Source organism: Phocoena phocoena, chromosome 15 (assembly GCF_963924675.1).
Source record: "Phocoena phocoena chromosome 15, mPhoPho1.1, whole genome shotgun sequence".
Taxonomy (NCBI): Eukaryota; Metazoa; Chordata; class Mammalia; order Artiodactyla; family Phocoenidae; genus Phocoena; species Phocoena phocoena.
Genome location: NC_089233.1, coordinates 15,058,831 through 15,073,049, shown reverse-complemented (window position 1 = coordinate 15,073,049; position 14,219 = coordinate 15,058,831). Strand labels below are relative to the sequence as shown.

At 40.1% G+C, this 14,219-nt stretch overlaps 1 protein-coding gene across 1 annotated transcript; it reads left to right on the top strand.

Annotated features, from left to right (window-relative positions):
• The first annotated feature begins 10,980 nt into the window (after window positions 1-10,980).
• MRPS17 (mitochondrial ribosomal protein S17) lies at window positions 10,981-13,414 on the top strand. The gene is given in 2 exon segments (XM_065893512.1): window positions 10,981-11,103; window positions 13,145-13,414. Coding segments are annotated over 2 exon segments (393 nt in total).
• Window positions 13,415-14,219: the final 805 nt, after the last annotated feature.

Sequence of the window (14,219 nt, the reverse complement as noted above, 5' to 3'; positions counted from 1 at the left end):
TTTTAAAACTTAAAACACTAAAAACCAAGAAAGTAATGAAATGAATTCATTTCACCATGGAAGTTAAACTTTTCAAAGTACATTTATGTCCCATGCATCAGTGGATGAAATAGTTAATAAAACCCCAAGTTACTGTAGTCATGGAGGATTTCTAATAATATTTTGTGTTCAAATATCTGTGAAATGGAGATCCATTGTCAAGACAGATAAGTTCTGGAAGTGTCTTTTCACCAAAAGGATCTACATTGAACATTTATTTACCCTAAGGAGGCAGAGTATGGAGCACTCAGGTTTCAGGAAGAGAGAGTGAGCCAAAGCAAAGTCTCAGATAGCAGAGGTATGTATGTAAAGAATTAATGGTTAATTACAATTGGTGAAGCCTTTGATCAAAGTTTAATTTTGCAACCGGAGGGGGAAAAAAGCTGAATAATCCACAAAGAGTGCTAAGGGCTTCAATACAAGGCAGTGTATCTCAGCACAGGGGAAGAAGGAGAGCAGTGTGGGATTTTTCAGGAGAGGATCAGCAGAATTTGGACAATTTCAGAAAAGAGGAGTCGGGACTGAAGAAGACCAGTTGGCCATGGATTTTCAGCAATTCTTCATAAATAGGAATTATAAAGTTAGAAGCCTATTATATATCCTTAGGGTCATAAATGATTATGCTTATGTTAACTGTACAGTAAACTATGTCATTCTGGTGTGAATTCATTCTCATGTCCTTTGTTGTCTTCAACATGTTCCAAGTTACGTGAATCCTAAGTATATTTATTACATCAAAATTCAAGGAAGCCATAGGAGTAGTACTCATTCATAAACCTGTTGTTATGATTTATTTCTGTCTAGGAGGGCAAGATATTACCCTTTTACATATATTAATTCATTTGGTCCATTCAACCAGGTGTTGTTGCCTTTCTTTTATGAAAAGAGATACTTCAGCTTAGACATAATAATAAGTGATTTATTATTCAGGGTTTCTTGGACTGAAATGTCACTAGAACATGGATCATGTTACTCCTAATCCAGTGGATACAAACAGTGCCTGGAACAGTGTTTTATAGCACTCTGAAAACATTTGATAACTATATTAAAATTAATAAAATGAGAGATTGCTGCTCAACACAAAAATTCATATGACTCTTTCTCTGAACCTCAGAGTAGAAAAGGATTACCATGTTGATAGATTCTCTTATGTCCAAAGGGCTTATGGGTTAGAGAAAAATACTCATCTGGATTTTGATTAATGTTCAATTTATTAATTTAAGGAAACAACTGACATTCTTTAAGCAGCCAACATTCCTCTAATTATTCATAGATGTGCAAATAATAAAAACTTAAGAACTTCTAAAATTAGATATCCCTACTCTTTTAAACACTGATCAGATTTAAACACATGTAAACATTTCATTAAAATCACAAACCTAGGGCTTTCCTGATGACACAGTGGTTAAGAATCTGCCTGCCAATGCAGGGGACACGGATTCGAGCCCTGGTCCGGGAAGATCCCACATGCTGCAGAGCAACTAAGCCTGTGCACCACAACTACTGAGCCTGCACTCTAGAGCCCGTGAGCCACAACTACTGAACCTGCGTGCCACAACTACTGAGGCCCATGTGCCTAGAGCCTGTGCTCCATGACAAGAGAAGCCACTGCAATGAGAAGCCTGTGCACCGCAACAAAGAGTAGCCTCTGCTCACCACAACTAGAGAAAGCCCACGCGCAGCAATGAAGACCCAACACAGCCAAAAATAAATAAATAAAAAAATTTTTTAATTTCAAATTTTATTAAGTGCCTTAAACACATTAAGAAACAGGTAAGAGGTACCCAGATTATAAAAATAATTATACTGAAACTAGTTACAAAAATGTTAACTCTGGGCTTCCCTGGTGGCGCAGTGGTTAAGAATCCGCCTGCCAGTGCAAGGGACACAGGTTCGAGCCCTGGTCCAGGAAGATCCCACATGCCGCGGAGCAACTAAGCCTGTGCTCCACAACTACTGAGCCTGCACTCTAGAGCCCGTGAGCCACAACTACTGAAGCCCACATGCCACAACTACTGAAGCCCACATGCCTAGCGCCCACGCTCCGCAACAAGAGATGCCACCACAATGAGAAGCCCGCGCACCACAACAGAGTAGCCCCCACTCGCCACAACTAGAGAAAGCCCACGTGCAGCAGTGAAGACCCAACACAGCCAAAAATAATAAATAAGATAAATAAATTTATTAAAAAATAAAGTTAACTCCATGGACTTGATGTTTTTATCCTTATTTGAATATTTTCCCAGGGTTCCAATTTTCATATGTTCCTAGGTTTACGTTTTTCTACCAGGTACTATTCGTATACCTTCCTCAGATTTTAGTAATCTTATTCAACCCAAAATAAGAATAATACTGTAACAGACAAATTAAGTTGAAATTTATGAGTTAGCAACTGTCTGATCTTTAGTTAGGTCATCCATAAAACCTAGTTGCACAGACCAAATATTCTTTGGTCTCGTTTTATAACAAAATATCAGTTGTTATGTCATGGGACATTTTAAGACCCTACTTTTATATAGATTGTAAATTTTTGACACTTGAACTTTCCCATAACCATCTGGCCCATTGGCCTGTCATTATGGTATGGTGATCTCGCTGGCTAGCATTATTTAAAGCTTTTATGTGCATCATTAGGATAATTAATGAGGCTATCCAGCTCCTTCCGGAAGAATGCAAGTTTTGTTGTCAGTTTTCCTCTATAGAACATTTGGCTACTTCATCATTTTGCAACATACTGCAACCAACTTTCTGCTTGTTTACTGTATGTGACCATTAGAAGTGATTAACTGTTGAACCATCTTTCTACTTGGTCTGAGTGACTGTCTGGTTCTTCCTATTTCTTGATATGGTTCAACATTTTCCAGGATTATCTGGCTTGCCCAACACCCCTTTGTTTCTTCTTAACTGATTAAACGAACAAATACATATATACACATACATGCATGTATATATACATATATATGTACATATGCACATACTTAGCAAGAAATATATATATTACTTTTTAAGATCAGTATTGAATTATACATACCATGTTACAATCATCCTTTTATGACTGTTATAACACACGACTTGAGCATCATTATGAACACTTGGCCTCTTACATAACAAGCAGTTCCAATTATCCATTTTTTTAAATGCTCAAATTGTGAGAACTTGGCCAGTGGAAGCTGCATTAAGCTAGCTTCTTTTAACTCTTAGCACTTTATCTGTTATCTGTAAACACATTCTCATTTTTGGAAGTAAGGTGGTCCAAACCCATTCCAAAATTTTCACTGCTCCAAGATGTGAGTATACTGTCTTTTTTTTGGGCCGCACTCAGCATGTGGGATACCAGTTCCCCAACCAAGGATCGAACCTGCACCCCATGCAGTGGAAGCGTGGACTCTTAACCACTAGACTGCTGGGCAACTCCCAAGATGTGAGAATAGATTCCTCCTCCACCTCCTGCCCAAAGAGTTTTAGATTCTTCTAGTACAGAGTAGTAGAAAAGACCAAAATCTGGGCACTAGGGATGTCCGTGACCATTGAGAGTGAGCAAAAGTCCTGCTGCTACTACAGCCACTGCTATCAGGACACTTTTTAGACTTTATAGAAAACCTTCAAAATTCCACCAAAAGCTGTTAGAACTAATAAATGAATTCAGTAAAGTTGCAGAATACAAGATTAATATACAGAAATCATTGCATTTCTATACACTAATAATGATGTATCAGAAAGAGAAATCAAGAAAATAATCCCATTTACAATCACATCAAAAAGAATAAAATACATAGGGAATAAATTTAACCAAGGAAGTTAAATACCTATACTCTGGAAACTATAAGATACTCATAAGATACTCATGAAGGAAAGTGAAGATGTTACAAATAAATGGAAAGACACCCCGTGTTCATGAATTGGAAGAATTCATATTGTTAAAACGTCCATACTACCTGCAGAAAACTATAAGAAGACACAGATGAAAGAAATTAAAGATGATACAAATAGATGGAGAGATATACCATGTTCTTGGATTGGAAGAATCAACACTGTGAAGATGACTATACTACCCAAAGCAATCTACAGATTCAGTGCAATTCCTATCAAACTACCACTGGCATTTTTCACAGAACTAGAACAAAAAATTTCACAATTTGTATGGAAACACAAAAGACCCTGAATAGCCAAAGCAATCTTGACAAAGAAAAACGGAGCTGGAGTAATCAGGCTCCCTGACTTCAGACAATGCTACAAAGCTACAGTAATCAAGACAGTATGGTACTGGCACAAAAACAGAAATATAGATCAATGGAACAGGATAGAAAGCCCAGAGATAAACCTATGCACATATGGTCACCTTATTTTTGATAAAGGAGGAAAGAATATACGGTGGAGAAAAGACAGCCTCTTCAATAAGTGGTGCTGGGAAAACTGGACAGCTACATGTAAAAGAATGAAATTAGCAGACTCCCTAACACCATACACAAAAATATACTCAAAATGGATTAAAGACCTAAACACAATCAAACTCTTAGAGGAAAACATAGGCAAAACACTCTTTGACGTAAATCACAGCAAGATCCTTTTTGACCCACCTAGAGAAATGGAAATAAAAACAAAAATAAACAAATGGGACCTAATGAAACTTAAAAGCTTTTGCACAGCAAAGGAAACCATAAGACGAAAAGACAGCCCTCAGAATGGGAGAAAATATTTGCAAATGAAGTAACTGACAAAGGATTAATCTCCAAAATATTCAAGCAGCTCATGCAGCTCAATATCAAAAACACAACCCAATCCAGGAATGGGCAGAAGACCTAAACAGACGTTCCTCCAAAGAAGATATACAGATTGCCAACAAACACATGAAAGAATGCTCAACATCATTAGAGAAATTCAAATCAAAACTACAATGAGATATCATCTCACACCAGTCAGAATGGCCATCATCAAAAAATCTACAAACAATAAATGCTGGAGAGGGTGTGGAGAAAAGGGAACTCTCTTGCACTGTTAGTGGGAATGTAAATTGATACAGCTACTATGGAGAACAGTATGGAGGTTCCTTAAAAAACTAAAAATAGAACTACCATACGACCCATCAATCCCACTACTGGGCATATACCCTGAGAAAACCATATGTACCACAATGTTCATTGCAGCTCTATTTACAATAGCCAGGACATGGAAGCAACCTAAGTGTCCATTGACAGATGAATGGATAAAGAAGATGTGGCACATATATACAATGGAATATTAGCCATAAAAAGAAACAAACTTGAGTTATTTGTAGTGAGGTGGATGGACCTAGAGTCTGTCATACAGAGTGAAGTAAGTCAGAAAGAGAAAAACAGATACTGTATGCTAACACATATATATGGAATCTAAAAAAAAAAAAAGAAATCATGAAGAACCTAGGGGCAGGACAGGAATAAAGATGCAGACCTACTAGAGAATGGACTTGAGGACACCGGGAGGGGGAAGGGTAAGCTGGGAGAAAGTGAGAGAGTGGCATGTACATATATATACTACCAAATGTAAAACAGATAGCTAGTGGGAAGCAGCCGCATAGCACAGGGAGATCAGCTCAGTGCTTTGTGTCCACCTAGAGGGGTGGGATAGGTAGGGTGGGGGGGAGGGAGTCGCAAGAGGGAAGAGATATGGGGATATATCTATATGTATAGCTGATTCACTTTGTTATAAAGCAGAAACTAATACACCATTGTAAAGCAATTATACTCCAATGAAGATGTTAATAAATAAATAAATAAATAAAATGTCCATAATACCCAAAGCAATCTACAGATTTAATGCAATTCTTGTCAAAACACCCATGACATTTTTCACAGAACTAGAACAAATAATTCTAAAATTTGTAGGGAACCCAAAAGACCCTGAATAACCAAAGTAATCTTGAGAAAAAAGAACAAACCCAGAGACATCAGTCTCCCTGACTCTTGGCTACAAAGCTACAGTATGAAACAGTATGGTCCTGGCACATAAACAGACATACTGACAAATGGAACAAAACAGAGAGCCCAGAAATAAACCCGCACGGTTATGGTCAATTAATCTATGACAAATGTGACAAGAATATACAATGGAGAAAAGATGGTTTATTCAAGAAGTGGTGCTGGGAAAACTGGTCAGCCACATATAAAAGAATAAAAGTAGATCATTTTCTCACACCATGAAAACAAATAAACTGGAAATTATTAAAGACCTAAATGTAAGACCTGAAACCATAAAACACCTAGAAGGAAATATAGGCAGAACACTCTTTGACATAGGTCTTAGAGATATTTTTTTGGATCTGTTTCTTCAGGTAAGTGAAATGAAAGCAAAGATAAACTAATGGGACAGAATCAAACTTAAAAGCTTTTACACAGCATAGGAAACCATCAACAAAATGAAAAGGCAAGTGTCCATGGACAGATGAATGGGTAAAGAAGATGTGGTATATATATACAATAGAATACTACTCAGCCATAAAAAGAATGAAATATTGCCATTGCAGCAACATGGATGGACCCAGAGATTAACATACTAAGTGAAGTAAGTCAGACAGAGAAAGACAAATACCATATGATATCACTTATATGTGGAACCTAAAAAAATGATACAAATGAACTTATTTACAAATCAGAAACAGACTCACAGACATAGAAAACAAAGCTACAGTTGCTAAAGGGGAAAGAGGGAGAGGAGGGATAAATTAGCACTTTGGGATTAACATATACACACTACTATATATAAAATAGGTAATCAACAAGGACCTACTGTATAGCACAGGGAACTCTACTCAATATCTTGTAATAACCTATAATTTAAAAGAATGTGAAAAAGAATCTGAATCACATTGCTGTACACCAGAAACTAACAGAACATTGTAAATCAACTATACTTCAATTTAAAAAATTAGACAACACATTAAAAGGATCAAAAAACATGATCAAGTGAAATTTATCCCTGGGATGCAAGAATGGCTCAACATACACAAATCAATCAATGTTATATACCACATTAATAGAATGAAAGATAAAAATCATACGATCCTCTCAATGGATGCAGAAAAAAACATTTGACAATCCTGTCATGATTTAAAAAAAAAATCAACAAATTGGGTATAAAAGGATATACTAAAGATATCTGCATTCCTATGTTTATTGTAGCATTATTCACAAAAGCCAAGATATGGAAATAACCTTAGTAGTGTCTGATGAATGAATAAGGAAATGTCATATATATATATACATATATATATATACAAAATACTATATATATTTTTACATTATATATATGTGTATATATTATATAAATACAAAATGCCATCTCTATATATGTATATACAAAATACCATAGACTGTGTGACTTATAAAAACAGAAATTAATTGCTTACAGTTCTGGAGGCTGGGAAATCCAAGATCAAGGTGCCAAAACATCTGTGTTTAGTAAGGGCCCACTTCCTGGTTCATAGACAGTGCCTTTTTGCTGTGCCCGCACATGGTAGAAGGGAGCAAGGGAGTTTTCTTGGAGTCCTTTTGTAAAAGAGATTGAATCCCATTAATGAGGGCAAAGCCTAATCACTTCCTCAAAGCCCCATCTCCTAATACCTTCACAGTGGAGGTTAGGATTCAAGATAAGAAATTTGGAAGGACACAAACATTCATACCATAGCAGTGACCATGAGGAGAAATGGATGAGAAGGATGGGTTGGGGGGCAGGGGGTGGAGGGAGAGAGAGAGGGAGATTAAATATGAGAATGAATAATGTGTATATGGGTTATGGGTTAGGGGACTGGATGGCTGACCAAGAAGCTTATCAAATGTGGGGATGTTTTACTCCTTTCCAAAAGCATCTGATTCATGTCTTACACCATGGATGATCGCATGTTGTTTTCCATCTTCTAAGTGCCGACTTCTTTATAGGTTAAATTTTTGTGGGTGCAAGCAGCCGACATTGACTCTGGTTGTATAGTCTCTTCAGGACACCTCCCTCAGGATGCAGTAGCTCCAGGATGCAGTAGCTCCAGTCACCTCCCATCCTCCGATCAGAGCACTCAAGATTCATATTCCTGGAAGGTAATTTGATTGGTTCAGCTTGGGCCTCGTGCTAAACAAAGATGGAGGACTTTGATTGGCAGACCCATTGCAGCTACAGACACAGGAATTCACAAAAGCAAATCAAGGTGTTTTTACCACAGCAGACAGGACACTAAGGGGTGATAGGACTCAATCGGATCACCCAAAATGGTATAAAGATTCCCTTAAACTGAGGACATTGAAGATACAGCAGATGCAGGAAAAAAGCCTTTTCAGAGTGTCCCTTATCTGACTAAAGGCAGAGCTTTCTTTTTTTTTTTAAAGACAATAGCTATTCTTATAATATATATTTTTTTAATATTTATTTATTTTGGCTGTGCCGGGTCTTAGTTGAGGCATGTGGACTCCTTAGTTGAAGAAAGTGGGATCTAGTTCCCTGACCAGGGATCGAACCCGGGCCCTCTGCACTGGGAGCAAGGAGTCTTACCCACCGGACCACCAGGGAAGTACCTAAAGGCAGAGCTTTCTAAGAGTGAAGCTGCCGTAAATCCCCTCTCAGGGGAGATTCCAGCTAGGAAGGAGACCAACAAACCACTGGCACCAGGATGAGAAATTGTACAAACAAACATTATCACAAACTGTTATACTTTCCATTGTTCTCATAAAAGCCCATTTGCCTTTCCTAAAAGTCCACTTGTTTTCCTAGAGGCCCTTTCTCCCTCCTTCCTTCCCCCTATTAAGTTGGTATATAATCTCCTATTTCTAGTTGTCCAGGAGTCTCTTCATCTGCTCCTGCATGCATGTGTAAATAAACCTTGTCTTTTCCCCTGGTAATCTATTATCACTTCATTCACAGCCCCACCATCGACACTCAAACCTGTTAGTAAAGTTTTCCTCCCAATGAGGGTTGGAAAAAATCAGCAGATGTTTTTTCTACCTTTGATGGTGTGAAATGATTTGATTTGCATTTTAAAAAATCATTCTGGGGGGACTTCCCTGGTGGTCCAGTGGTAAAGAATCCACCTTACAATGCAGGGGACACAAGTTCAATACCTGGTCAGGGAACTAAGATCCCACATGCCACGGGGCAACTAAGCCCGCACACCACAACTACTGAGCTCGCGCACCTCAACTAGAGCCCACATGCCGGAAACTACAGAGCCTGTGTGCACTGGAGCCTGCGTGCCACAACTAGAGAGGAGAAAACCCACACACCACAACTAGAGAGATGCCCGCGCTGCAACGGAAGATCCCGCATGCCTCAGTGAAGATCCAGCGTGCCGCAACTAAGACCCGACACGGCCAAAAATAAATAAATAAATAATAAATCTTAAAAAAAAAATCACTCTGGGTATGTCATTGGTTTTATTAACAAGAGAAGTTGTAAGCTTGCTTGTAAAAGAAAGGAATTTAAGTTCATAGCTAGAGGGAAATATGATATCCCAGAAAAGTTTTTGTTCATATGAAATAATGCATATAAAGTTATTACCACTTTCATTGAAAATTAGCTCCCATTTCTGAAATTTCAAACATCTCACACTCTCCCCACCACCATCTCTCCTTTTAAATTCACTTACTAAGCGTGCCCTTGGCCTTAATTCTTTATCTGAATTCACACTTCAATCTAATGACACCACTTTTTTTTTTTAACCCTCCATTAGCTCCCTCCTAGTCTAGCAATTCCCTAACAAGAGCCTAATACGTTCCCAGCCTTCCTTCTGAGAAGGCGTCAGCAGCAGCCCACATGTATATGTACCCACACCAGACTTCTCTCCATCTCACAGATATTGAAAATTAACACCTAAAGTCATTCTAGACATAAAAATCTCCCGAACTTTATCTTAAATACAACTGCTGGGGGTGGAAACCCTTAAACATTTCAGTCTCACCACTTGGCAGCGTCCAATGTTTCAACGTTTGACGAATGAATTAAGTTCCTTTGATTTGGAAGGCCTTGTCCAATGCCTGGGAGCTCAACAGAAAAAGAGGGAAACTAAGTGGAACGGATAAAGGAAAGGCCGAATCCCAGCGCTCCAGCCGCCGTGCAGGTGTGGAAAGCAGAGGTCAAGGTGTCCAGTTAAGCCACAGCCCGCGGCTCCTTTTAAGGGGGAGTGGGCGGAGCCCTGACTTTAACCCCGCCCAGGACTGAGTGGACTCGCGGCCAATGAGAGGGCGGTCCGGGGTGGAGCGACCTGCGTGCGACGTGACGCCACAACGCTCCGGTCGGCGCTCCGCAGGGCGTGCGCCGGAACAGTGGACTCTGTAGGTGACCGCCGCCGCGCTTCGCGGTAGAAGTGGGGTGGATTTCGGAGACCGAAGCGCCGCGTCGTGGGAGCCCTCCAGGCGAGTCGAGTCGAGTCACCCGACCTCGGGGTTTTAGGGGCGAAGGGATCAATCACCCCCAGCCTTCCTCAGGCTGGGCGGCATGGACTCACTATTAATTGATCTCGAAAGCAATGCCAAGTCAAGGTCTCCGGTGGAGAGGACACCACGGCCTCGCCGCGTCGGCCTTTCGTGCCCCAAGTAGCCAGGCTGTGAGCGTCTGGGGAGAGGCAGCCCAGCGGGGTGGAAAGCAGTAGGGACGCCAGTAAAGGCCAGTGTTTATTAGCGCTGTCGGGCACCTTACAGGTTAAATCTTCAAAGCACTCCTGTGAGTAAGCCCTGTTGTTATTCCCATTTTGCAGAGGGGGAAACTGAGGCTTAGAGAGGTTAAAATTACAGCTTTTAAACAGTATAAAGATGGGAGGTTGAGTAGTTAAGAAAATAATGAAACGTTTAAGCAACTCAAGCGGTGATTCCAGAGGGCCAACAAAAGCTGTTTCTGAGGGGCAGTTCTAGTGACAAAATTCATTTGGTGAGTCACAACCATCAGAATATTGAACTTTGGAATTTGTTTACAGGTGACCAAAGCCACACAATGTCAATAGCTCGTTCATCTGTCCATGCCAAATGGGTCGTGGGGAAGGTGATTGGGACAGCAATGCAAAAAACTGCTAAAGTGAGAGTGACCAGACTTGTTCTGGATCCCTATTTATTAAAGGTAAGGAACATCTCTATTTTCAGGTGGCATCGATAAATCACCAACATGTTCTGGGCTCTGAGCAGAAAAACACTCCCCTGTCAGTAAAGGTGCATTGAGCATCTGCTGCACACCAGACATTGTGCTGGTCTGTGGGTGTAACAGAGTGAATTAATCATGGTTCACACTCACATTTTAGAGACACATAGAGTTGATTTCAATTCAGTCTATTAACTGCTGTAGTCATTCTATGTGCAAAGTACTGTGGGAGCAGAAGACTCCTCGTTCTTCCTTCCCACGTTGCTGAGGAGAGCATTCTTGATTCTATAAGACATATGAGCTGAAGCTCCAAAAGGATTTTATCCAGAGGACCAGTTGCGGGGCAGGAGGAGTTGGGGGAGTCATTCCATGATGAATAGTTTGTGGAAGTTTTTTTAGCCATGTACTTACCTAAAACAAATAGACTGCTAGTTATTTCGGCAGCAAAAATGGGTTTATTCGGGATCAGCAGAGAATTGCAATTCAGGGTCTGCAACATGATGAGCCACGTGCGAGTCTCCCACAAAAGTGGTGCGGTGACCGGGGAGGAGAGTGCTTTTACAGAGGGGAAAGGAAGTTGGGAGGGCGTGGTAAACAAAGAGTCCATGACTCTTGACTGGCTGAGTTGTTGCCGGGAAAGAAGAGCATGTCTTTCTTCCTGTTGAGCTCTGCTATCATCACAGGGTGTGAGAGCTTCCCCTTCTGGTCTCCTGACTCTGTTTAATTGAGGTTTCTGTTTATTAATTCCTTACACATGAAAGGGCATGACATTCTAACTGGAGCAGCAAGTGGTTCGGCAATGTTGAGCCCAGAGCTTGGCACTAAGTAGACGCTGTTGTTGAATGAACACGAGAAGGATTAGAGCTGGAGTATGAAGGGTCTTTTATGTTGTGTTTTGGATTTCATCCTATAAGCAAAGGAGACAGAGATAGGGATGAGGAGTGGAGGTAAAGAAATGGGTAAGGAGGTTATTGCAGATGTCTAGGATGGAAATAGTAAAGAACTGAACAGTCCTGGGAGCAGTGAGGATGGAGTGGAAAAAGATTTCAGGAAAGAAGGGACAGCGTCCTTGATTTGGTAGATGCGCAAGGGAGGGAGGGGGAAGTGCCAAGGATGTTTCTGCATTCAAGGTTGGGCACACTGGTGGGCACAAATGCTGTTTGTTATCTAGGATCAAAAACACAGGAGCCTTTTCAGGGTCTTGTGATGCTGGGGAGATCCCAGCCGGGAGAAGGACGTTGGATCTCATTGTCCTCCTAGCCCTTCGACTCTCCCTCGAAGCCTCTCAATGAAATGGCTTGATCCCAAAGCAAAAACAAAAACAAAACCACAGGAGCAAGTTGAAGAGTGATGGCATGATCATTGGCCTTAGAATCAGAGGGCCTTAGTTTGAGTACTGGCTGTTGGTTACTAGCCATGCACATTACTTCACCTCCTTGAGCTTGTTTTTCTCATCTGTTAAATGGGACTACATGCTGTGGCAGGGTTGTCTTGAGGAATAGGTGATTCTAGTTCTCATCTGTGGCTTGTTTGCAATACTTTGAGTGAGGCATGAAGCTAAGTGCTTTATGAACATTATAATGTTTCATTCTCTTGATAACTTTAGAGGCACAGGTATTGGAGCCTCATTTTATGGTGGGGAAAAAAAACCTGAGCTTGGTGTAGTTAAGTAACTTGTCCCAAATCACACAGCTAGTGGTGAGATAGTGTGTTTTTAGGCTGGAGAGAAGGCTTTACTGGGAAGGAAGAATTTAAATATTGTAGAAGAGGATGATAACTGATAGAGCAAGGGTACTGCAGGAAATAAGCAGGAGAGCTCCAGACAAGATCAGTTCTGAAAAAGTCATTGCCGTTTTCCAGAAATTAAGCAGCTAATTTTTGTATTGGAAGTCTCCATGAGTATGTTATCTATTTTTTCCCCCAAGTTCCAGCTTGTTTTCTGCGCATTCCTTTTTCAGATTTTGTACTGCATTGCCAGGTCATGGATGGGAACTACTGATTTGTTTCCTCCTTCTCTCAACAGTATTTTAATAAGCGAAAAACCTACTTTGCCCACGATGCTCTCCAGCAGTGCACCGTTGGAGATATTGTGCTTCTCAAAGCTCTACCTGTCCCGAAAACAAAGCACGTGAAGCATGAACTGGCTGAGATAATTTTCAAAGTTGGACAAGTCATAGATCCAGTGACCGGAAAGCGCTGAGTAGGAACCACCTACCTGGAGAGTCCAGTCAGTCTGGAAACCACCCACCTAAGCAAAAACCTGGAAGAACTCGATCTCTCTTCAACACAGTGAAGGAGGATTGGAAAACGGAGCCAAAAGGGAAGGATTTCTAAGTTTGCTTTATGGAAAAATTTTTATAAGTTTCCTCACAAACCGTCCAGTTTCTCTTCTGGTATTTATTAACTAGCTAAAAGTAAATAAAGTAAAGGCCTTGTTATAATTTTTCATTAAGTTTTACAGTCATGTTTCAAATTTCCTTCTCAGCGAACATACTTTCCTGTTACACTAAGTGTGCCTAGCAGTGTGCTGCATTGTTTTGTAAGCTCACTGTTTTAGAAGGTGGTTTTTTGTTTTTGTTTTCATTCAAAGGAATCTGGAATTTATCTTAGAACTTTTATTTTGGGAGAAGAAAACCTTTTGGTATCATAAACAGATAAGACCACATTAAGTATATATTTATTTTTGATACTATATATTCGAAACTAAGTTTTTCTCTGATTTAACCAATTCCAAATGGAAACAGTTAACATGCTGGGGTCAGATTTTATCAGATTAAAGTCTGTATTAATAAGCATGTTGACACGCAGAAAATAAAACTAAAATTCTGTCACTTTTCTCCTGTATCCTAGGCTAGATTAAATAGGAATGAGTTCTTAAAATCTGATACATTGATGAAGTTGTAGAATTTCTCACACATGCATTTGAGTTGGAGAGTTTCAGAGTTTTATTGCTGTTCATTGATAAACTGTGATACCTTAGATTTTGACCGGATGAAACACTGAGCTATATATTTCAGTTTTCTGGCTCCCGGAAAGGACTTGGAGTATATTTCAACCTCAACAAATATGTCAGTATTTGAGTAATAACCACAGGCACT